The sequence below is a fragment of the Excalfactoria chinensis genome, chromosome 4, assembly GCF_039878825.1.
Source record: "Excalfactoria chinensis isolate bCotChi1 chromosome 4, bCotChi1.hap2, whole genome shotgun sequence".
NCBI classification, from domain to species: domain Eukaryota; kingdom Metazoa; phylum Chordata; class Aves; order Galliformes; family Phasianidae; genus Excalfactoria; species Excalfactoria chinensis.
In genome coordinates this window covers 2,441,076-2,464,890 of record NC_092828.1, presented here as the reverse complement: position 1 = coordinate 2,464,890, position 23,815 = coordinate 2,441,076, and the positions used below count along the sequence as shown (strand labels likewise).

The following is a 23,815-nucleotide window of genomic DNA, read 5'->3' as shown; positions in this document are numbered from 1 at the left end:
TCTGCTGTCACCCTCACTGCATTCAGGACGTGCTGCAGACACAAAGCATCCGAGTGATTTTCCTCCTGGCCTTTTTCCGAGCATCTCACTGAAGAGCAGAACTCCTCGGGGCGGGATATGTGAGCTTCAGTCCCCAAACCCCAACGGTGAGAGCTCACCAGGCTGTGCCACAACGCCTCTGAAAGCTGCGGGGCTAAAGCTCTTCCTTTTGTGTCAATGTGGTCTTTTATCCAACCCCATTTATTCAGCGCTCTGCCAACAGGTTCACCACACGACATCATTAACGCACACAACGAGGCCAATTACGAGTCAGAGAGAGAAACTGACTTTAACCATAATTTTATTAAGGCTTAAATGTCTATCAGCCAGACGGGAGCCGGTCCGGTCACACGACAGAAACCGAGAGGGACGTTCTGTGTAATGCAATGACTTTTCTACAGGAGTCCACGTGAGCAGGATGAGAGCTCTGCCAGCTCTCAGGCGTTGGCTGCTCCTCTCCTGCCTTACCGCAGTGGGGAAGGATGAGCAATGAGCGAAGGGAGTGGGGTGGGGAGGGGAGACGTTGGGTCGTTTGCACGTTGCCAACCACGAGGACGTTTCCTGGTCCACGGCCGAATGGCTGCTCGTCGTATGTTGAAATGGTTTTAACTCACAGGGAAGCTAAACTCGCTGTCCAAAAGGCACCTATGCTAACCACTGAGCCACTGGGATGGTGGTAAGAGGGCGGGTGCGACAGTTGGAAATCAGTTCCGTATAAATACATGTTCCTTGTTAAAGAAGCTATGGCTTTTATTATCCTCAAGATCGCTTTTTGCTCTGGTGCAATGCTCTAACCCCCCCCAGATACTCTGTAAGCACAAGGAGACCTCTCCACGATGCTCATTTGGCCGTCGTCCTCGCACAACCCACACAGACACATGGGACAGCAGCAGCTCCTGTTCTCCTCCCGAGGTGTTGCTAGAAGTGGACCCTCCTGATGTCGTGCGTGGCCACCGACCTCTTGCAGCTCACACACAGGATGGACAGAGCCTTCTGCTCCTCAGCCAAGCACGGGCGACACATGAGGTGGCCGCAGGGAAGCTGGTAGATGGGCTCTGTTTTGAAGTAAGATGAGAAGGTTTTGCCACAGGATGTGCATCCCTGGGTCTGGCTGCTCCTGCCGTGCTCTGCAAAGGCAAGAGGAAAAGCAGTGGGGTCAGGGACGGGACGTGGGACAAGTGTCACCCTGAGCTGAGCACTGAGTGTTGGAGGTGCCCATAGCTCAGGACCACAGTCTCATTTCTCCAAGCCTACCATTAAGTTTGGTGGGCCTGGTGGTGGTGGTGGTGGGTTAAGGATTGGACAAGATGATCTTAGTGGTCTTCTCCAACCTTAAGCTTAGAATCATTTGTGTTGGAAGGGACCTTTCAAGGCCATCTGGTCCAACTCCCATCTCGTGTAATGAGACCCACAGCTCCATCAGGTGCTCACAGCCCCATCCTGCCTGCCCTGAATGCCTCCAGAGCTGGGGCACCTCTCTGAGCAACCTGTGCCGGTGCTATAAAAATCCTCTTCCTTATATCCAATCTAAATCTCCCCTCTTTCGGTTTGAAACCATTTCCTCGTGTCCTGTCCTAACAGATTCTGCTCAAGAACCCGCCCCCTTGTTTCTTACAGCCCCCCCTGTATATATTGAAAGGCTGCTATCAGGATTCTATGATAAAAAAGGGAAGGGTCTGGCTTCAGGAGGGGCTGGATCACATCAGCCTTTGCACCATCAGGCTTTTAACAGATGACAATTCATTTTTACTGAGATTGAATTGGCCTCCCTTCCTCTTTTCCAGCACTTGAAGCAAAATCCCTGATTTCCCGTGTGAAACACTCTAGGCATCATCTTGCATTCCTGTCACACGCTGCCTATAAAGGGCTACTCAGTCAACTCTTCAACAGCAGCAATTTAAAAGGGGACAGTAAAAAGCTTAATGGCTTAATGCCACTGTGAAACAGTCAAAAGCTATTCAGAAAGACAGGCAGCCATTGGGAGCTGCCCATCCCAGCCTTGCCTCAGGGACACGAGAGCCTCCTCCAAGGGGAAGAAGCAGCCAACAGTGAGCACATCAACTTGTGGAGGGACATCTAAAGGTCCAGGGCTTCCAACACAGCTTCTCTGAATCCCAAAGAGATCCTTTTGGATGGTGGTGCCATTGATCAACACATCTAACTTCACAACTGGTATACATACATTAAAACCTGATGGGACTCTGGGAACAACCGTGGCTCATTGGCCACAGAGGCACGGAAAGATGCTGAGCAACAGCACAACCCTCCCAATAAACCTGGTCCCTGTTCTCCTCTCCCATTTGCTGCTCACCAAGGATGGTGCCCGTGTTCCACGAAGTGCTGCAGCCTCCCTCGCCCTGCACCTGCTGCTGGCTCTTCATCAGCTTGGCTGTGAACGATGGCATAGAGCTGAGTGCCGAGTTCAAGGCGGTGTCCAGGCTTTCAGACAGCTTTTGTTCGTGAGAGAGCAGATCTGCAACAAGAAGCACAAGTATGAGAGGTGAGTGCTGGGTAAAGGCTGTTGGTGCGCAACAGAAACACTGGGGTTACAACTCTCAGAGCTTTGCCACTTGTTTTCTCAAGAAGCCTCTTCCCCTCCGCGGTGTCGAGACGGGGATGTAATGCTTCAACTTTGATGCCTTGAGAGGAAAAGTCCTCCAGATTCACACAACAATGTCGTCAAGTCAAAAAGACCACGAAGTCCATCTGTCGACCCATGGCCGCCATGTCCACCCACTCAACTGCGTCCCCAAGTGCCAACCAACGTTCAGGCACCTCCTTATATCTCAAAGCCTGAATGAGGTCAAAAGACAAACAACCCAGAAACGATCCTCAGAAGCCCCGAGGCTGCTAATAAAATCGGAGGCACAACTCTATTTTCTCATGGCTGCCAAGAGCTTCATCAATGGATAAAGCCAAAGGTACGGGGCTGGATCCTTCCTGAGGGGCACGACAGTGTTTTGCCTGATGCAATCTCGAAGCCCTGCTGTTAATTGAGACTATGCATTAAGAGCACGGTGTCTGCATCACTAATCCTGCTAAACCCAGCTCCCACAGGGATCCTGCGTGCCTTACCGCCGCACATTCACTGCAACAATCAAGGCTGACAAAGAACGATCCCCTGAGGCTGTGCCCGTGTTCACATACAGGCACTGCTCCCTGGGAGCAGCAGGACCCAGCCTGTAACGATCCACACCACTTCCTACAGCATGGAATGATGGGTCAGGGCAGGAAAACACACTCCGGCCTCTGCTGTTGCTGGTACTGATGAAAATGAATTACTTCAAGTCTTCAATAAACTCGTTTTAAGCCAAATGCCCACTTCAGCTTTCTTGAAGCATTACCCTTCAGCAGCTTTGGGAGATGGAGGGGTGGAGCACAGCACACCCACAGGATATAGCAGCTTTCAGAAGCCATGGACCATTGTTTGGTGCATTACAGACCACTGCTTCAAAGGGAAACTCAACTCACCTGCCCAGAGGGTTGGCCCTCGTGCAACTGCCCTGCAGTGCACCATCCTGCACACACCTGACTGCCTGCAACACAGCCCTGCTGCTCCCTCCAGCCTCATACAAACATAAGACAGCAACCAACGGGACTCCTGCCTGCAGCAGTAACTGTGTTTGACAGTACCAGAGAGAAGATGCAAGCGTTGCTGTACAAAGGACAGTTGTATCTACAGAACACGCAGCAACTCCAGCACATTCGAAGTATCCTTGCACAAACAAGGAAGAAAGCAGCCGTGCAAAAACTGATGTGGATTCTAGCAAATGATCAGAAAAAGGGGAGCAGGATCAGCACAGCCTGCCGCCCCATTTCTGCTTTACTCCTCACTTCAATCCCCACCCCAATTGGGTCTTCCCACCCCATCAACCCCAAGCACTTATTTTTCCACATTACTGCATGTTTTCTTGCAACCTCAAGCATCCAATATATGCTAATAAATCAGGCATGATAAAAAGAGACATCTTCAAATCAAGGCAGCGCACTGTGAGAAAAAGGTTGTCTTTTTAGCAAGGAGAAATGAAACCCTAAAGGGAATCAAAGCAACCTGAACTAAAAAGAGGGCTGTGAAACAGACTGCATAGATAACAGAGGAAGAACAACAAGCCTAGAGGTGAGAATGGGAGCAACCACCAGCCAGTGACAGCAGGTTGGGCTGAGGAGAGGGGATGTGAATGAGATGATGAAGCCACTCCTGTGACATTGATACAACAGCCTCCAAACCTTCTGGAGGCGGCAGGGGAATCTGTATGGGAGCCTCTTGACTTGGAAAGCTGGGCCTGGGCTGCCAAGACACTCAAGAAACACAAGTGATTTATGGAGCCAAGGTACCTGTAGAACAGTCCATCTGGATCAAATGCGAGTCACTGTCAGTTTTCATTTTTTTAGCACTGTTCTCTGAGGTAGATGTGACAAGTAAGTTTGTAGAAGAAAAATAAAGCGGCTGCACAGAACTCGGATCCATGGAGTCCATCTTCCTTTTCAGAGAAGACGTTACAGAGGAAGGTATGAGCATTTCGGAGGTGTGAGCCCTACCGAGCAGGTTGGTGCCAGGAATGCTGTGCTGTAAGAGGAAGTGGTCTATCCTGGCTTTGAGAGTGGGGTGAGGTAGGGGCTGTGAGTGCTGGCTGAAGGCCACCCCAGTGAAAGGATCACTGGGCACCCTGCCCCAAGACGCCTCACTCCGGTTGCACTTTTCCAAGGTGCTCTGGTCAATCACCTTCCCAGAGGGCAGGAGCATGGGGAAGGTCATGATCTCCAGAGTGATGGGATCCAGGAACTCTTCAGGGATGTCTTGGACGACGTCCACCAGCTTACGGAGGGCCTGCTGCTCGCTGTCATTGGTGCTGAAGGGCACGCAGTCGCTCTCCATGGGCGTCCAGAGCTCAGGTTTGAGGGTGCCAACATCCTGGGTGACGCACTGAGAGGCCACCTGAAAGATGCCCTCAATCACCTCCTGTGGGCACGACTTGGCAGGCTGTCCCCACACCTCCAACCTCTTGATGCCAGGCAGGCCGCCTCCAGCCACGTGGGTGATGCAGATTTTTAGGTGCGACACGTTGCTCAGTGAGGAAGGCCCTTTGTTCCAAAGGTCTTGAGACACGGCGCCGGGGTAGGAGAGGACATTTTCCATCTGAAGGAAAGGAGGCCTTGGCTTGAAGCCTCTGTGGCCAAATGTCACTTTGCTTTGATTTTTTAAGACAGCTTTGCCTACCAGTGTGAAAACATCTTTGTCCGACACAGGCTGACCGGCCAGACCTGAGAACTGAGCCTCGGGGCTCTGCCAAGAGGTTTTATTGCATGAGGTAGAGGTGTAAACTTCGAGCCCGGAGAAGGCTTGGTATCCTCCGGATGAGATATCGATGTTAATCCTGCAGATCTCAATGTTGAAGGGGAAAGAGATAGTGACATGGACTGGTGGCTTGATAAAGTATTCGCTGCGGAAACCACGATTCCTCCTGGCAAGGTCTTCAGAGATCAGGTTCTCCACTTCATAACCATCAGCAGAAATCTGCGTTGCAAGAGAAACCCACATTTAAATTGAAGAATGAAAATAAAGAGTAAACTCATCTCACAAGCAATTAAGATGACAAGCGAGACTCTGTGGCTGTGGTTCTATACACAGAAGATAGGAGATCCCTGTAGATCTACTCCTGCCCTCCTCCCAACCACATGGTCCTACACACTCTTCTCTGCACCCTCTGTTATCATAGAATGGCTTGGGTTGGATGGGACCTCAAGGATCACGAAGCTCCAACCCCCCTCTGCATGCAGGGCCACCAACCTCCCCATTTAATACCAGCCCAGGCTGCCTAGGGCCCCATCCAACCTGGCCTTGAACACCTCCAGGGATGGATGGGGCATCCATAGCCTCTTTGGGCAGCTGTTCCAGCACCTCACCACTCTCATACTAATGAACGTTCCCCTGATATCTTGTCCCTGTTTCAACAGCACCAAAACGTTATGTCAGCTCATTGTGCCCTGTAAAAATGTACTCTGAATCAGCCAGGATCCCTGCAAAACCTCTGGGCTCAGCTAGCAGAATGTCATGTCCTGCTTGGGGTCAACCTGCCCAACACTGTGAAAGCTCTGTGTCAGTCCTCATATTAATAAATAGAGATCATTCAACAAACGTTGTCAAGTGATGCGCGGTCTACTAGGCAAGGGGAAAGCTGTGACATTGCAGGGAAGAACATCTAGAGTCAAAGCACACACATCTGTAAGCACATAACGTCACCTTGTTACGATACCCTGCAAAATTAGGCCATCTTCCTCCAATAGTTACTGTGTGTCACAACAGAGCGCTCACAGAGGGCCACGCAGTGTTCTACCACTAACTAGCAGTTGGTGTTGATTAATAAAAGCACAGAAAGGGCAAATCAAGGTGCTCCCCAAAGCACCCTGGTTTCCAGTTTTACCTTGTTGCAGTGAATCCTTGGCTTGAACTGTGGGAGACAGACGTTTATTACCATCTTTGCAGTTGGAGAGAGCTCAGTGCATGAGCATCGGATTCAGCTTTAAAAGAAGAAATAAAAGGCAAAAAAGCATCAGTCATCTGTAAAAGGATCTTGTGTTGCAGCACCTGCGTGAATTACAAGCTCAGGAGCTCCTAAAATACAGCTCAGATCCGAGTCTGGGAGGTGAGGCCAACATTAACCGCAGAGAGATGGAACTGGAAGAAAAACATGTTAAAAACATTAAGTCGTGAACCCGCAGAGAAACATCAAAAGCTGGAAAATGGCTCTTTTTACTGAAAACCTCTCACCTATGCTTAAAGTAGGTGTTTAGATTAGACCTGAATGCTCACTGCAGGAGGTTTGGAAGCCCTAGTTGAGCAGACCACAGTATAGCAGGGCATACCTGCATGCCAAGGTCCCAATGAGGGTAAGAGCAACCAGTGCTGCCACAAGGAGATGTGGCTCTCTCAGGAAGTCTTGGGTACAGGCAAAGATGAAACACCAATATTAATAACCCCTAATGAATAGCTCTAGGGGAGTAGAGGGCGTTTAAATAGCTCTAAGGGAGATTATCTGCATTCTGGACACTGAGATGATTCTTCTGACAGCGTTCAAGTGAATGTACCATCTTCTTCATTGAAAGAACGTGACTCGCATCGGTTACATCCAACTCCTTCTAAGAATGAAATTATCTGCGAGGAAGGAGCTTAAACCTTACATTAACCTCAGTTTTAATATGTCACTGCCTTGGGCGACCTCAGGAACCTCCTGCTTCCTTCAAGGACCAGCTGCCTTTTAATGGTTCTCAGCCTTTTAATGGTTCTCAAGTGCTGTTGTTAGTTCAGTATCTGAGGTACAACTCAGAATCACAGAGAGAAGCATAGATTGGATTGGATAAGAAGGGACCTTACAGACCACTTAGTCCTATTCCTCTACTGTAGGCTGAGCTGCATATTCAACATGTTCAAATAAACAAGTAATGTTGGGAAAGAGCTCCAAGTGTAACCCCAGCCCATCCCCACTGCGCCGACCGATCCACATCCCTCGGTGTCACATCACCATGGTTGCTGCGTCCCCCTAAGGGGATGGTGACTCCTCACTTGGATCAGCCCCTCTTCGACCCCAGAATCCTTTCTGACAGCGATCTGCAGTAACAAAGGTGCTGGGCAAGCATGAACTGATGTCCATCCAGTATCGCTTTCCTGCCTTTCTGATCCTGATAAGTTCCCCATCTCTACAAGGGGAGGCAGCGAGGAGTTTTCTCAAATAGGTTTTTGAGCTGCTTTGACTTTTGGCACTCACATCTAATGGGAGTAAGGCTGATGACTTGCTGTGTGACAAAGTGACTGCTCCGAGGTTCATTTTGAACCTCTTGCCTGCTAAGTCGGTTTAACCCTTTCTCATATCCCCTTCCAACAGAGCAGACCGTTGCATTTGCACATGGCAAGCCATGGTGATACCTTCTTTAAATGAAAACGAGCAGAGAGGCACCTCCGCCCCTACCCTGCTGCAAACCCATCATTTTGAGACCTCATCCTCACAAGTAGCTGTTGAAAACCTGCCTTGGGGGGGGGTCCCAAATCCCCGGGGGTCCTGCAGGCGTTGTGCCTGGTGCCAGGCGAGTGATGTGACTCAGAACAGTCACATTGTGACCTCGCAACACAAGAAAGCCCCTTCCAGGCCTGAGGCTGTTACTGAGGTCACATCCTAAACTGTTGTTCTTTTTCTATCAACCTCTGCCAATTAAAACAATAGTCAGTGACAGTCCAGGCAGCTGTGACACCAAGGAGGTTCTGAGTTTATGAATGCTGTTCAAGCATAACGCTCACAGAACTGCATCAGTCAGAGAAACAAACAGCTCGAAGATTACAAAGGACTCAAAGACCCCAACCCGCCCCCACCATACCCACTGACCACGTCCCTCAGTGCCTCATCTCCATGTTTCTTAGGACAGTGACTCCACCAGCTCCCTGCGCAGCCCATTCCAATGCCTGACCACTCTCTCAGGAAAGAAATTTCTCCTAATATCCAACCTGACCCTCTGGAGCACAATTTGAGGCCATTACCACCTGTCCTATCACTGCTTATATGGGAAAACGGACCGATCCCTAGCACCTATCCCAATTGTTTCCTAAACATCAAGACATTGTTCTGCTCTCAGAGCAAACAAATCCATCAACTTTCACTAAGAATAGAGGCGGGGGGAAAACATGGTAATAATGGAAGCAAATTAATATGAAGGTAGGTTTTATTTGTCAAGACAGCATCTGCAGATCGATGTAACAACAAAGCGCACGGGACACATGATCATGAACAGAGCAGAATTATCTAACGTGCCAAGGCAGATTCAGCACATAAAGCACCAAAAATATCTAGATCAGCACTCAGAGATCATTCCTAACCAGTACCAGGGAGGCTGCAGCAGCCCCCCAAGCAAGCACACCCCAGGCTGTCAGCCAGCCCTGCTGAGCAGCACTGGGTTGAACACCTTGTAATGGAGGTAGCTCAGTTTCTCCAAGCGTGTGCGTTTAAGCAAGGGGAACCATTCCCAGAAGGGAAGTTCCACCACCACGTAGCCCAGCTGCCGCAGCTGCCGCCTCTTCAGGCAGTGCAGCCCCAAGAGCCGCTTGGACGAGTAGCAGTAGTGGTTGCGGTTGGACACCTGAATGGCCAGTCTCACCCCTTGGGGCTGCTGGGGGGGTACAAGAGAAGGGGAGGCCCCAGGGCAGCTCCCTGATGGAGTCGTGACTTGCAACCTGGTGTCTGTGACAATGGGTCCACCCAAAAATGATGCACATGGTGCTGGTGCTTTGTTCTGCTCCTGTCTAGGAGCTGCGGCTTCAGTTTCCACCTCTGCAGGGGACTGGTTGTTAGATTTCCCTCTGATAAGCTGAGCCATTAGGTCATCTGTTAGACTAACTCCTATGTCTTTGAGCTTCTTATCTGCAACAGTGTCACTTGAGTTGAAAGGGATGGGATGCCCATCCATGGCCAAATGAACCTCCAGGTCACTCGATCTGGTGTGAGGCAAAATCATGTGGTTCTTCACATACTCAGGGCCACCTAACATGCTCTTGAGAAGAGATACGGCTTCCACAATTTCAGGCCTGACAAAGATTTCCTGCTCTGCAAAATTCAGAACAATCTCAGTCATCTCTTCATAAAGCTGAGGTGAAAGACGGCTGCCTTGGTAACCCGGGCACTCAATTTCAACGCTCTTACCGAGGGTAAACAGGTCCTTTCTAAGCTCATATTTACTACCTCTCACTTTATGGACAAACTCATCCCTCAAAGCATAATCTATCAGCTCCTCTGGGAAGCGTTTGACAAATGCCAGGCCAAGCAAGCCAGTAAGGAGATGCTCTGGAAACTTCTCAAATTCATGGCGTTTTCTAAGCATCTGCTCTATCAGGCTGGAGTAAAACTCTTCCTCGTTTGGAGGTTCGTAGTCCAGGCATCCAAATGACCATAAGAACTTGGCAGCATCCTTGCTGCGACAGTAGGTCACTTTGGAAGGCAAAGACATGGCGACAGCAGCCAAAATGCCTTCATCGTAGTAGTGTAGGGATGAACAGCTAAGAGTTATGTGCATGATACCCTGGATGTTTGTTGTAGGAATTCGAGCAGGGACAACTTTCCCAAGTTTCTTCAAGAGGGGCAGGTGATCCATGCGAGTGTAGCGGAGCATTTTAAGCACGTTCACTAAAGCGTAAGTGCCCATATCTTCCATCTCTAGGGAGACTCTGTCTGCAATCTTTCTCATGACGTGGTCAGAGATCCCACTGACGGATTTGAAGAGCCCTAAGCAAATAGCACCCACCTCCTCCAAGGTGCAGGAATCCAAGTACTTCAAAATCACACTTTCCAGCTTCTGCATCAAGTCCGCAGGTGACTTGCGGCCTTCGCCGATGATATAAACAAGCTGAACAAACTGGGGCAAAGTGAGCTCTTTCCAATGCATGTTGGCATAGCTGAATAAAATGCTCAGGTAGGAAGGCACGCTGCGACCCAGGCAGCGCCAGCAATCTGCCACCAGCAGCAGCTGGTCCAGGTTCATGTCCCACACGCGCCGGCAGAATTCATTCTCACAGGCATTCAGCACAGGGTGGGTGGGTGGAACAACCAAACGAACACAGGCCTTTAAGATGTCAATGAGCTCTGAAGTGCTGAACGACTGGATATTCTCAATAGCACAGCCACACAGTGTTTTAAACCTGCAGTCAGTCATCAACTCTGCATGTTGTTCTACTGGCAAACGACTCAGCTTGTAAAAATAATCACTGACAGTTCCTGGGCTATGGCTGCCCTTGGATATGAGTATGCTGTGCAATATCGAATCACCTTCTGCTGAAGGGAGAGTCTCTATTGGCTCAAATTTATCATAGCTGAGAGATCTGTACTCAGGCCTCCCCTGCTGGAACACGCGAGGGTCCTCCTTGGAGTCATGCATCTCTGCTCTTTCTATTTCTGCCACCTCCTTCTTGGTTTGTGCTGCAGAGAGTCGTGCTGGTATGGTCTGCTTGAGGTGCAGTTTGGGCTTTGGTAGGGCATTTCTGACAGGTGGCAAAGCTTGAGCAGAGGTGGCGGTGAATGTATGCTGAACCTGTGAGGTACCAGAGCTGGTGGAATCATCAGTGAAAGCCTGGCTGCAGCTCCTAGCAGCACTCTGCTGGGAGGCAGCTCTGCTCTTGGCGTAGGCAGAGGGATTATACAATACTCTGTAGTCCAAAGGATCCACCAAGTGGATTGTGGCTGTGGATTCGGGTCTGCTGTTGGGTGCTTCTGGGTTCTGTTCCTTCTGCTTACTGTCGTTGCTCCCGCTCTCAGCCTTGCATTTGGCAGTAGTCAAAAATGTGGTCACCCTGCTCAGCCTTGGAAATCTTCGGCGTATTAACACCGTAGCCATGGATCACAATTTACTGGGGTCACAATTGCTTCCAGGTACTGAAAAAAGGGCAGACGAAGAATGAGTGGCTTCCACCTAACACGAAGCGCTTTCTAACCTAACCTTCTCATTACTGAAAGTTAAGTGGTGGCAGTGCTTCCCCTAGTGAGAGCAGCTGTTTCCCTGCAAGGCCGTAACGCCGTCACTATGGAGCATCACATCATGCAAAGGCAGCTCAAGACAAGCACGCAGATGGCCCGATGCACCTGGAGATGTGGTACTTGGCAGGCAGGTATCACCCACTATGCAGCAGTTACCAGTAATCTAGCAGAGACTGTAAGACTTCGGAGGAGAAAAAAAACCTCATCTCTCTATCATTTTGTAAGAAACCCACACTGCTTTTCTTTCACTTCCAACAATGAAAACAGTTCTGTAGCAAAGTCCTTAAAGGCTGCAGCTGCGTGTATTCAGAGCATTCTGCTGCTTCAATTAACAGCACGGAGCACCGACCACCACTCAAGAAGCTGTGGAAGTATCTGTGGTGCCACTCTGCTCCTTGCACAAGAGCACCTGGAGTCAGCACATGAAGGCTGTGAGCAAACAGCCTCCAAAACCAGCTCATGGAAGGGAGGCTGCCCATAACCCACAGCAGGAAGGAGAAACAGCCCCAAAACAACATGGGAGAAGAGCATGGAAGAAGAAACAGATTATTACAAGATGCTGCATTTTGAGGTGAGAACTGGAAGGATAAAAGCTTCACTCTTCAGGCACGGGAGCCTTTCCCAGTGTTAAGGGGTGCCTTCCCAACTCCTGTCTACAACAGCTACAGCAGAAAGGGCGAGGATGAGACATCTGTCGAGAGTTAAGCTTTGTGCTGCCAGCACGCACAAGCTGCCAAATGAGCCTGTTTACAATGATTCAGACAAGACTGAAAAAAAGCACTGGGTCAGCTCACTGCGTAACACACCCTTATCCCATCTTGTGTGTCCAACACCAAGGATGCAGCACAGCAGGAGTTTTCACCTTTAAAATCGCTTGTGCTCTCACTGCACGGAGGGCACATGCTAGAATCACAGGGCATCAAGTATCCAGGAAAACCAAAGCCTGGCAGAGACATGGCAACAGCAAAACACATTAGCTTCTGCTCTCCCAACACCGGGGAAATAAATTAAACACAGACACTCCTTGAGTTAGAGGTGGATTGAGATGTCCTGTGAGAGCAAGCAAACCCAAACCTACAGCAGCACAATGAGGAAGAGGTGTAATGAATACTGGTTTTGTAGAGTAGGAGAGAAGCTGCTGTGGGATGTGGTTGAACATGAATTGGATTTATTCTAGCACGATGGTGAAGCATCAGCTCCTCACAGAGAGAATAAAGTGGGGAAAGAGGGTAAGAAAAGAGGGAGGGATGCTGGGGAGAGTCTAAGCAGCAACCTTTGCTCCTTGTAAGTGCCAGATGCAGAGTGCTGCCTGTTTGGGGGTTTGGCCACTGCTGTCACTTCCATGCCATGAGCATGGTAGCAAAGGCAATAACAGCAATAGGCAGGAAGCACATCTGTGCTCTGGAATGGGCAAAAGCAACCTACTGCTCTCTGAAGGCTGTTCTCTAACTGCGTAGCCTTGACGTGGCTGTGCTTTTGTCCAAGCATCTCCACACAGAACCGAGAAGAAATAAAAAGAACATAGGAAAGGCTGGAAGTGCACAAGGATGAGCTCTTGAGTCCTCAGCTTCTCCTTTCCTTGATGCCACTGCACAGCATGTGACATCCTGCCTCTGGAAGAACAACAGTGGGGAGAGGGAGAAGACTGAGGGTAAGGGCACACACACATTTGCTTTGCAAAAGGCTTAGCAGATATGCAGCATCACAACTACTGTCTGCAGAGAAGAAAGGAGCAGGACAGGCAGGCAAGAGCTTTGGATCTACCCTAGCAGACAGCAGAGTGGCTCAGTTTAGTTCTCTGAGATCCTCTCCACCAGCTTGTGTTAAAAGCCAGGGAGAAGAATGGAAACATTCTCTTCTGGCATGAGAAGTGACACTGTGACAGGCAGGAGAAATTCTGTCCCTTCCATCCCACTGCCTGGTAAGCATGGGAAATAAGAAGCTCGCTCAGAACTGGGGCACTAAAATCCCAGCTCAGAGCGACGCCACTCCTAATGCTGTGAGCAGCAGCAAGAAAGCACTGGATTTCAAAGCTTTCCAGCTTATTGCATATAAATGTCTGATTAAAATGTAATTTCTATCTCTGCTGGCTACTTTCTTGTCTGACTCCGCTTTGCACATTTCCTATCCAGTTTTCTACTACTGACAGGCGAGCAGTACTAAGACAGCCACATCTTTAAAACGTGTTCTATTTGCTGTTGAAAAGCGACGCCACCTACAAAATCCAGCACTGCACTGTTACCAAAACCACCCCCTCTCTGCAGTGACAGCCCCGCTTCAGAGACAGAGAGAATCAAAGTCATGGAGTCTGCACACCAAAGGCTAACGTTGCATGTAGCTGAGAACATCATCCACGCAGCTCAGCATTAAGCTCTGGGACATCTTCAGGAAGACATTCAGTAAGTGTATTTTTTCCTTCTTCTATCCCACATTCAGCAAAACAGACATGGAGAAAACAAAGCAGGAATGAAGCAAGATGGGTCAAGATACTTCAACCACCTTGGAAAGAAGCCTATCCACGTGGCTTTTTGCCCACCTTCGAGTGCCCAGACTTGTTATGATCTACATTTCTACGGCACTTCCAACTCAACCTACACCTCTGCTCATTTCTCCTCTCTCCTCTCGCTGCCTACAGTCATCAGCCTCTCTTTCTCCCACTACATCTCATTTAACAGTGTCCAAACTCCCCTCCACCTCTGCAACCACCCAGAAAATTCTCTCCCCGGTGACTCATCTCCAAAAAGCCTCAAAGCCTTGGAGCCGAGCCCTGCAGGCTGTGAACTCTCATTGCGGAGATCCTTTGGGATGGAAACATCTTTGTGTTTGTTTGTGCCTCGTTTACAGCCTGAGTTCCCAACCAACAGGGAGCCGAACACCAGGACAACGACATTCCTGGAGGGATGCCACGTGCTTCTGGTTTCCAGCTCTGTGAGAAGGGAATAGAAACGCATTTGATCCTGTGATACGTTCTTTGGAAGTACCCAAACAGATTCACTGTAGCGCTGGAAAGCCTGTGAGTGCTCCAGGCTCACAGCTACATGCTCCTGATAGCACGGCAGCCTGGGCAAAAGGGAAAATCACATCATAGGTCCCTTTCCTTTCTATTTTGACACATCAGATCTGTTCGGATGAGAACGGACACAGCCCGTTCCACGCCCACTGGGGCTGAGCCCTTTCTGTCACCCCCCTCCTCTGACGCAGCTCCACGCCGTTCCCTCGGGTCCCACCGGCTCCCAGCAGCACAAACCTCACCTCGCCCCCACTCCCTTTATCACAAGGGCACAACGAGGTTCGCTCTCCATCTCCGCACCCCCGGCCCGCTCCGCAGGTCCCCCCACACCCCTTCCAACCCCGGAGGCCTTCAGGCCTGAGGTCCGCCGTGGCCGCATCAGGGCCGCGGAGCCGAACACCCCACCTCACCCCGAGCCCCATCCCGCTCCTGGCTGAGGCCCGCACACCCCACGCTGATCCCGAGGCCTGGGCCCGCTCGCACTCACCGGGGCCCGGCGCCGCCGCCGGCTGTGGCCCTACCGCCCGCCAGTCCCACCGCCACTTCCGGCCACCTGATAATGACGCACTTCCGGTCGTACGGGAGCCGAGAGGGCGGCGCGAGAGACGCGCGGTGCCGGCAGGTGGCGGCGGAGGAGCGCCGTACCAGAGTCACGTGGTGTGTTTCTAGAGTCACGTGACGAGGGCCCGGCGGTACCTCAGCTGGGTGCCGCCATCTTGAAGCTCCTGGGCCTCAGGTTGTGTCCGACGCCTTGCACCTCCCTGCAGGGATTTATGGCCGTGGATAGGATCCTTCTGAGCCTCCTCAGCTCCACCTCTCTCAGCTTCCCCCCATAGACACACCATTGTCTCTTTTGCAGCTTCACAGCCATGTGTTGGGATCTGTCTCCCATCCAGGCCTGTCTGGTAGTGGGGACCAAGTAGGCCCCAGCAATGCTGAGCAGAGGAGGATCGCAATCATTGATACTTCCTAATGCAGCCAAAAGACCATCAGCCTATGAGGGACCTGCTGATAGCTCACATGGAGTCGTAGAATCACTGGAATACTGGAAAAGGCTTCTAGGATCAGCAGGTCCAACTGATGACCCGCCTGTGTAAGGAGATAGGTGAGATCTTGGCATGGCAATGGAGTAGAATTAGCTCATGTTGGGTGCACAGTGCTTGGGCTGGTTGAGGCACCAGGGCCATGGCTGACATCTCCATCTGGGTCTTGTCATCCCTATTGTGTCCCCCCACCTCGAAGTCCCTCAGGTGTGACTCAAGTAATGACTAGTAATGACCTAGACTCAGTAATGCCTGTCCTCCTTGTGGTTTTGGGTCAGCCTTGAATGTGATCACGGGAGCTTGATATGGGAGGAATTCATTGATTTGGAAGTGAATCAGCTGCCCACATGTAGGGGACTGGATCCATCTGTGGGGCTGAGAGACATCATGTCTATGAGAAGTGTTGCTCAATCGGCTGTGGAAGGTGCCCATCTAGACTGGGCCATAGACCAAGGTTAGACTTCAAATGAATCATAAAATCATTAAAGTTGGAAATGAGCACTAAGATCATCCAGGCCAACCATCAACACATCACCGCCGTGCCCATTAAACCATGTCCCTCAGATGTTCCACTGCTGCCACCGCTGTGGCTTTGTGCTTCCCGCCAGCTTTTGATGCTTGCTTTCAAATGCATGCAGAGCCTGAGCAGCCCTTGAGCCCAGAGAAACACCCCATCCCTGGAGGTGTTCAGGGCTAAGTTGGATGAGGCCCTGGGCAACCTGATCTGATAGGGGGCAACCAGCCCCACAGCAGGGGTTGGGGCTGAGTGGGCTTTAAGGTCCTTTCCCATCCTATGATTCTATGATTCCATGAATGCAGTACTGGAGATGACCAACTGCTTGGAGGGAACGAAATGGACACATGTATTGCTCCCCTCTGCTCCACCTTTCCCCTCCTTCTCCGTGATGCCAGCCTCCTCCTTATCCTCTGGGCTGTGCTTTCATCCCACTGTAACAGGCTACAAGGAAGTAGGTGTCTGGCTGTGCTGGTGTGGCTTTCCCTCATAGGGCCATCTCCATGTAGCCCCCAAGCACCATTCCCCAGCCCACGTCCCTCCCAAAATCCCTCATGGTTTTGCTGCTTCTCCCATTTGCAACACAACCAGACAGGCCACGCAGTCAGGTTTTTAAAAGGGGCCTTTCTCCATTTTATTTTGCTCAATAAAAATCCTTCACAGTCAGATAGAGATAGGAGAGTGAGAGATACGTATACATATAGATCTTCATATATATTTATATATATACATACCTCTGTACAGATATATATATATATATATTCACTGTAGAAAATCGCAAAGGCAGTAGCTCTTCACATCTTTATAACCCCATGGAAACATACAACAGACTAGCAGTAGATTGTGAAATGTGGTATAGTTTTAACAAGAGCTTTCTAAATGGATACACCTCCGCTGTACAAAAAAGCCCATAATGCTGCATTTTATCTCTTCAATTTTCAACCTCTTCTTCTCTTTAAATACACTGACCAGAGGCAAAGTCAAGACAACAGTGTTTGGAAGTGATCGGTGGACAGGAGAGACACCCAACCTTATGGAATTCTTTTTAAATATTTTATTTTTTTTTTAAGTTTATATATAGATATATATATATATAATTTTTTTAATTTTTTTTCTATTCTGTTTTTATTATTATTTTTAATTTTTGTTTTATTATTATCTTTTATTTTTTAGCAAAGTCTCATTAAACGCAGTTCAGAGAACCAGCAACAGTCAACGCAGAACAAACAGTAACAGAGTCGAGTTCAGAACACTTCTGGTTTGAATTCACAGTAAGAGCAGAGAGAGATCGAGGCTTCAAGAAACAAACAGAGGAGGGGAAGCACAAGGCTGGGGTTCAATTTACAGTCAGGCAGGTCCAAAACGTCGGACAAAGGGTCTGATGCAGAGATCCTACACACACACACACAGCCTGGAAAGCTCTGGCTGCTCCCCCACGGGGCTTTTATTGCTGGTGAGATCAGACAACAGGCTTGTTTGGGGCATGGGTTCGCCCAACCTGACGTCCCGCTATCGGGGAGCTGGGTTTTATGGGCCTATTCTCCTGGAGAAGAGACACGGAAACCGGTGACTACAAATATGCATCTATTTTGGGTGAGGAAACCCTCGCAACCACACTGCCCTGTGCAAGGTGAAGGCTGAGAGTGAGTCCTGAGGGGCCACCTCTCAGCTCACAGCATTTATCAGGTCCACATGAGTGCAAACAAAGACACCTCAGAGGAGACCCAGCCTCCTTGGACTGGGCTCTGCAGGGACACTGCTGTGTGGGAAAGGACTGCATAGACTCATTGGCCAGTTGTGCAGCATTTTGGCACCGGTGGCAGTGCATTTTGGCACCAGTGTCTGAGCTCTACCTGGACATTTTTGCTCCCTTCAGCCACTGGAAGGGAACTCGTGTGCCACCATGGGCATCTTCATCTCTGAGAGAGTTCCTAGGACAGCCTGGCTCCCAGGAATGGTAAAGCCTTGTTTCCCATTGGTGTCTGGCTGTCATTAAATAAGACTTTTGGTCTCAGACACCTCTGGGGACCCAGTGGCTCCCGTGTCAGTGATCTGCAGTGAGCTGACTGGCTGCGGGCACCCAGTAACAGTCACGGGATGGGCACCAAGGAAGGATGGACTGCACATCCCAGGGACCCACACTGATTGCCTGCTGGACATGGGCTGTCTGGAGGAATGGGGATCACCAGGCTCATACCTTCTGTGATTACATGGAACCAGACCTGGTCTCACATTGCTTTTTGAAGGAGAGTCCAGAACTGGAGTTATGGTGGTATTCAAGAGTTGCCTGCAAGTGTCAGAGTTGGAAGAGTCCTTTTTAAACCTCCCTAGAAAAAAACCTATTGCTTTATGACAGAAAGCAGCGACTTTCTGCTTAGAAAACAGATCTGTAGAGGAGCCCTGAAAACACAACCCTACATGCCAGAGGTTGTCCCAGGATCCAGATCCGATGCAATCCCCCTTCATGGAGAGAAACTGGGGAGGAGGCTTATCCTGAAAGTGCAGAGGCTCATTTCTGTTTTGCTGACAGCTGTGCTGCCAGTGTGGAACATCTGATTGGGAAGCTGGCATCTGAAATCTGCTGAATGTGATCCCAATGCCTCATTGTCCCCATGGGTACTCGGTGGCATGGGAGCTCTGTGATCAAGGTTACTTGTATGTCCCCTACACCCCTGCCTTTGCAAAGGGTGGAAGGACTGGGGAAGCCTCAGAGCTGGCTGGGTTTAGTATTGGGATGGTGCAAAGCCCCACTCAGTGATCTCAAGGGATTAAAGGCCATGGAGATGTCCTTCAGTAAAAAGCAAGATCTCTCATGGAGGTAAAACAGGGCTGATGTAGCTGACATGGAAATGATAGAGATGTGAGGATCAGTAGTCTAGAAAGCTCCTCTAAGGGCGGGATGAGGGCAAGCTGTTACCAGTGTAAGCTCCTGCTTGTTAATGGAGGAAGTGTCTGGGAAGAGCACAGGGAGAGGCACTGAGTGTACCTGGGACTGATGAACTGAAATCGGGCAGGAGAGTCTGGGGAGCTGATGCAGAGGGGCAGCAGGACACAGGCAACATCATGAGCAGATCTTCAGTGAGGGATCAGCCCAAGTCCTCATGGGTGGAATTTGATGGAGTTCATCACAATTTGTTCATATAACAGCTGTCTGCATGCAGCATGAATCAGTTTCCTGCATATGGGCAGTATGCCACTAGGAATGCTCCAGGTCTTCTCACCTGGCTGGCTCTTCCACAGGGCTTGGTTAATATTGGCCTGCCCCATGTATCAGGTATCCCATACCATCTCTAGCAGCTCTAAATCCCATCTGTGGGTAACTGACCCGAGCCCCCTGTGACTCAAAGCTCTTACTGTTAGAGATAAGTTATAGGCAAGTTAGAGAGAAACTGTTTCAGTAAAGACACTGATTGCATGTGAGATTTTGAGGGCAGTACCAGAACTTGAAGTATTACACCTGAGTACATTACATGGATTCCCATCAGCTCTAGAGCTGGATGAGAAGATATGGAGGGGACAGCTGGGATATGGTCAAGCCCCAAATCTCTCTGTTTACCAGCCCTGTCTGAACCTCAAAGGAGGACAAGATGTGACTCTTCTTGGCTGTTCTTAGCATATGTCATCAAAACACCAATTTGGCACTCGGGCAACAACCCTGTTGCTTCCAGGTTTCACTGGGACTGTCAAGACACATTCATCCGTGCAAAAAAACCCACAACCCCTAATCATCTGGGAAAAAGATGACAGAGCAAACCTGGCACACTGGAGGGCTTGCCTGATTGCTGCTGGGGGGGATTTAGGTATGTGGAGAGGCCAGATGATCCTCTGCTTTTCCTGCCCTTGGATTAATAAGGAGCTCTGGTGAGAAGGTGTCCCACAGGATGATGCTGGTGCTGGTTCTTCTGGATGTTAACGCAGTGGGAAATTGTAATGTACACCTCCTCAACATCAGATACTCAAAATTCAATCACTGTAGGTGATCTTGATCCACTGACTGAAAGCCTGGTTCTTGCAATGGTTAATGGGAAACCAACCTCAGATTCAACAGTGGTGGGAAGAACAATGACCCAACAATGAGGGGTCATTGGACCCATCTTATGGCCAGGGTACTCTTTGTTGATGGACTGTTTGCTTTTTGTGTGGTGGCCTCAAAATCATCAAGTGACAGGCATTTGAGACTTGAAACTTCTTGCATTTCTTACAACTTCTCTATGCTTTGCCCTTTTGCCCAAGGACTGCAAAGCCCTTCATGAGCACAAGGCCCTGTCTGTTGCTTTGGGATGGAAGACAATGCAGGTTTATCTGATGTGGAAAAAAGAGGCACAGAAAGCTGAGATAACACAAGATATCACATCTTCAACCCTAACATTGTGAGGTGTTCTGCTCCTTCTAGAAAGCCTGGTGTATGAATGGAGGAAGCCCAAAGATCTACTTGCAAAGGGTGTACGCAGCACATGTGGGATGTCTTTGGAGCCTCTGGCTCAGGCTGCAGCCTCTGAAACACCAAAGCAAAGAGGAGGGCTGGCATGGGGGCTGAGAACCTGCTCCATTGATTCCAGCAGGATGAAGTAGTTCTGTGCCAGTGACCTTAGTGGAGGACTGGAGTATTGAAATGCTCTGGTCTCATTGCACATCTCCATTTTCTACAGCTCCAGGGATCACTGCCAGCTACCAGAAGTTCCTCCCTCTAATACTGTCTGTTGACCTTGGCTGGAGGTTGTTGAGATCAGTGGAGTCCCGTTTGTCCTGCTCAGCCTCTCTGCTCAACCTGGAGCTCACCACAACACCACGTGACCCCAGCTTAAAGGTCAGATCTGGTGATGGAGGGGAGAGTGCTCAGAGGGAAGGGAACATGGAAGGAAAGTGGCTTCTGAGCTTTTGCTTGAAAGGTCTTCGGCCTCTCAACACCCTGAGGTTCTTCCTTGGTGTGCAGGTGAAATGTCATCTGGCCAACCTCTCCCTGAAGTCATCTCATACAGGCATCCCAAGATGCAAATTCTTCCTTTGTTCTAGCTTCTCCCTAGGGAAAAGAGCCTAAATTTCTACTTGTGTTGATCCTTTGACTACTGCCCAGTCAGTGCAAATCCCACTTTACAGCATTTTTCACTCTTTGCTGCGGATCATGGTAGCCTGTGAAAGGGATAATCAAGTCCCCTTTTCCCACCTTTTAAAGTTAAATGCTGTTTTTTTGACACCTGCATCATTTTCAGTGAGTGCACGTGTATGATTGGTTATTATTCTGCCAGAGCATAAGCACTTGTATGATCTTAAGCACTGTCTCTTCTTATGAATGCTCTCACAATCAGAGTTAGGAGCTGACAATTTTCTTAAGCTTGCCCTGCATTATCTCTGACCCTGGAATATATGATGCCATGTGGGATCATGATGGGCACTATTCCAAAGGGTTGTGCTGAAGGCTGATGCTCACTTCCCTCACTGCAATCTAGTGGTAGTGCTGTTATGTGCTCCCTGCAGCTCCTGAGTGAGGCTTGGATGCCATTTGTAAATAGACCCTGGGCAGAGAGAATGCACCAATGTCTCTCTTTTGGGAATGGGTTAGTACAATTGTCCACTAAACTGCTAAAGCTTCTGCTTGCATAAACAACCCACAAGTTTGGAGGCTTCCCCAAACCTTGTTCCATTGACTGTGGGAATTCAGAGGACTCTTGAGAAAGGGAACTAGCTTGGATCTAAAAGGGTTTTTGTTTGTTTGTTTTTTCCTTTCTGAATCCAGCATGAATATATTTAAGAATAGAGGGGATCAAGGCAGAGGTGGGGGGGGGTATTTATGCTCCTAGGATTGGGTCGCAACCCAGGAAGCAAATAGAAATGAAGACAGAAACCACGACAAAAGGAAAACACAGCATGTACCGAGCTCTGCTGAGCCTCAAACAAGGCTCCTACTGGGTAAGCACTCCTTGTTGGCTTACGTTACCAGGACAAGCTCACACTGCTTCACAAGTAGGTCCTAACCTCTTGCAACCATGCTAGCTGTGGGCTGCAGGAGAGAGTCATCTGGTGCAGATATGTCTGGTTTCACTGAAATCAATGGCCCATCTCCCACTGACTTCACTAAGACCATCGTCTAGACAAGATACTTGGTGCAAAACAGTGAGTTTGCTTGTGATCGCAAGAGCTTTGCTCCATTAGCCAATGTGGCTAAAAATGTCCTTAAAAAAAACCAAAAAACAAAAACCTGCCAAATTTGCACTGTTTTGCTGCACGTAAATGCTTGGAAAACCAAAGAAACCAAGTACAACCCTCCAAAACAACCAACCAAAGAGGGGTGAATTGTAGGAGAGGGGATGGCAGCCTCTAGTGAAGTAACAGTCACGGCAGATTACAAATGAGCCAATTGACCCTCACCAGCTGTACTAGGAAAAAAACAAACAAACAAAGAGATGTCGCATTATCGATAGAAAAACAACGTACATCCACAGTTATTTACCTACAGAGCACAGAAGAATAGAGTAAGGGTGATGGAGCTCAGTGCAAGCCACCTCACACCGCTCCTACGGTATCGTGTTATCCTTCAGAAGACCACTGGCTTGAGTAGGTAGTACATGCACAGCAATAAAAAAGTGATGGGTATTGTCTTGGTCCCACCTCAGATCTCAGTGGACTCTATTCGCTCCAGCCTGGAGGGAGTCCACGTTTTTTTCTCCTCGGTGTGCGGTGGGCTGGTGGCCTTTGTGTTCATCTCGTTCACCTTGTGCTCCAAGAGTTGGTTCTTCTGGTACATCTCCACGTAGTTCAGCTGCAGCTGCTTCTGGTACTTGATGACTTTCTCCTTCTCTTCTTGCCACGTGCGCCTCTCCTCCTCGAAGTCCATCACCTGCTGCTCCCGTTGCTGCCGCTCCAGCTTCAGCTCCGTCTGCAGCCTCTCCACCTCCTTCCTCAGCGCGTTGACGCTGTCCTCGCTCTGCCTCTGCATCTTGGCTTCGTCGCTTTCACAGGCCAGTGGGTCCCGCAGCTTCTCAGCCAGGTCCCCACCAAAAGGCCCTGGAGGTCCCATGCTGGCAAGTGTCCGCTTCAGTCCTGAGACCTCCAGCTCACAGTGGTTCAGTTTTTCCCTCAGCACCTGGACCTCACTCATCTTCCGCTGCAGCTCGCTCTCGCAGATCTCCAGGTTGACGCTCTTGGAGCTGTAGGAGTCCTTCAAGGTGAGGATTTGTTCCTCCTTCTCACGGAGGAAGTTCTTACCTTCCTTGAGCTGTGTCCGCAGCCCCACAATCTCATTCAGCTTCTGGGAGACATCTGCTTGGGAGTCCTTCAGCTGCTGCTTAAGCAGGGAGATCTCACCCGCCTTCTGGCACACCTGTGGGGAGAGCTTCCATGAGGCAGGGAGAAGGCAGCAAGAAGTCAAGACCTTTGCTTGCCCTATAGGACCTACAGGTTGTCTCTATAGTTGTGGGGGACATTTGGCTCTCAGGGATTTAATGGCATTCCAGAGTTAACCAAACAGCTAAGCTAAGCACTGTGGTCCACAGCCGTGGTGAGCTGACACCAGTGTTTCCCTCCATTCACATTTCATACATAACCACAAGCCTGTGGTGCCTGACTTAAACCTTCTGCACTCTGTAGGAGTTTTCCCACTGACCTCAATGGGCGACGGACCTTGAGCAAGCCTGAGATGGAAACTTCTCAGACCCAGAGACCAGCCAGGCTCTCCCCAAACACTAAGGGTGTAGGACAGGATGAA

The 23,815-nt window shown here is 49.7% G+C and overlaps 3 protein-coding genes across 5 annotated transcripts in view; all 3 read right to left on the bottom strand.

Annotated features, from left to right (window-relative positions):
• Positions 1–305: 305 nt before the first annotated feature.
• Positions 306–15,117, bottom strand: UBOX5 (U-box domain containing 5). The gene is made up of 5 exons (XM_072336166.1): positions 15,044–15,117; positions 6,462–6,558; positions 4,375–5,554; positions 2,351–2,512; positions 306–1,166 (listed from the first exon to the last, which is right to left on the bottom strand). The coding sequence occupies exons 2-5, from the start codon at positions 6,513–6,515 to the stop codon at positions 958–960; spliced, it is 1,605 nt and encodes a 534-aa protein (XP_072192267.1). The 5' UTR covers positions 6,516–6,558; positions 15,044–15,117; the 3' UTR covers positions 306–957.
• Positions 8,733–15,168, bottom strand: FASTKD5 (FAST kinase domains 5). The gene is made up of 2 exons (XM_072336165.1): positions 15,044–15,168; positions 8,733–11,444 (listed from the first exon to the last, which is right to left on the bottom strand). The coding sequence occupies exon 2, from the start codon at positions 11,404–11,406 to the stop codon at positions 8,953–8,955; it is 2,454 nt and encodes an 817-aa protein (XP_072192266.1). The 5' UTR covers positions 11,407–11,444; positions 15,044–15,168; the 3' UTR covers positions 8,733–8,952.
• Positions 15,169–17,284: 2,116 nt separating this feature from the next.
• The window catches only part of LZTS3 (leucine zipper tumor suppressor family member 3), a 38,823-nt gene continuing 32,292 nt past the window's right edge, over positions 17,285–23,815 (bottom strand). For 2 of the 3 annotated variants that reach the window (XM_072334171.1, XM_072334170.1), the window contains exon 4: positions 17,285–23,431. In XM_072334171.1, the coding sequence (XP_072190272.1) occupies positions 22,721–23,431 (711 nt within the window). In that variant the 3' untranslated portion in view covers positions 17,285–22,720. The remainder of the gene's footprint in view (positions 23,432–23,815) is intronic. The other variant, XM_072334172.1, reaches the window with a different exon arrangement.

Coding starts and splice junctions, on each gene's coding strand:
- UBOX5 (XM_072336166.1), bottom strand. CDS start 6,515: ATGGTAATAAACGTCTGTCTCCCACAGTTCAAGCCAAGGATTCACTGC. Junction 5,555..6,461: donor CAAGGATTCACTGCAACAAG/GTAAAACTGGAA, acceptor CTTGCAACGCAG/ATTTCTGCTGATGGTTATGA. Junction 2,513..4,374: donor CCAGATGGACTGTTCTACAG/GTACCTTGGCTC, acceptor TTCTTGTTGCAG/ATCTGCTCTCTCACGAACAA.
- FASTKD5 (XM_072336165.1), bottom strand. CDS start 11,406: ATGGCTACGGTGTTAATACGCCGAAGATTTCCAAGGCTGAGCAGGGTG.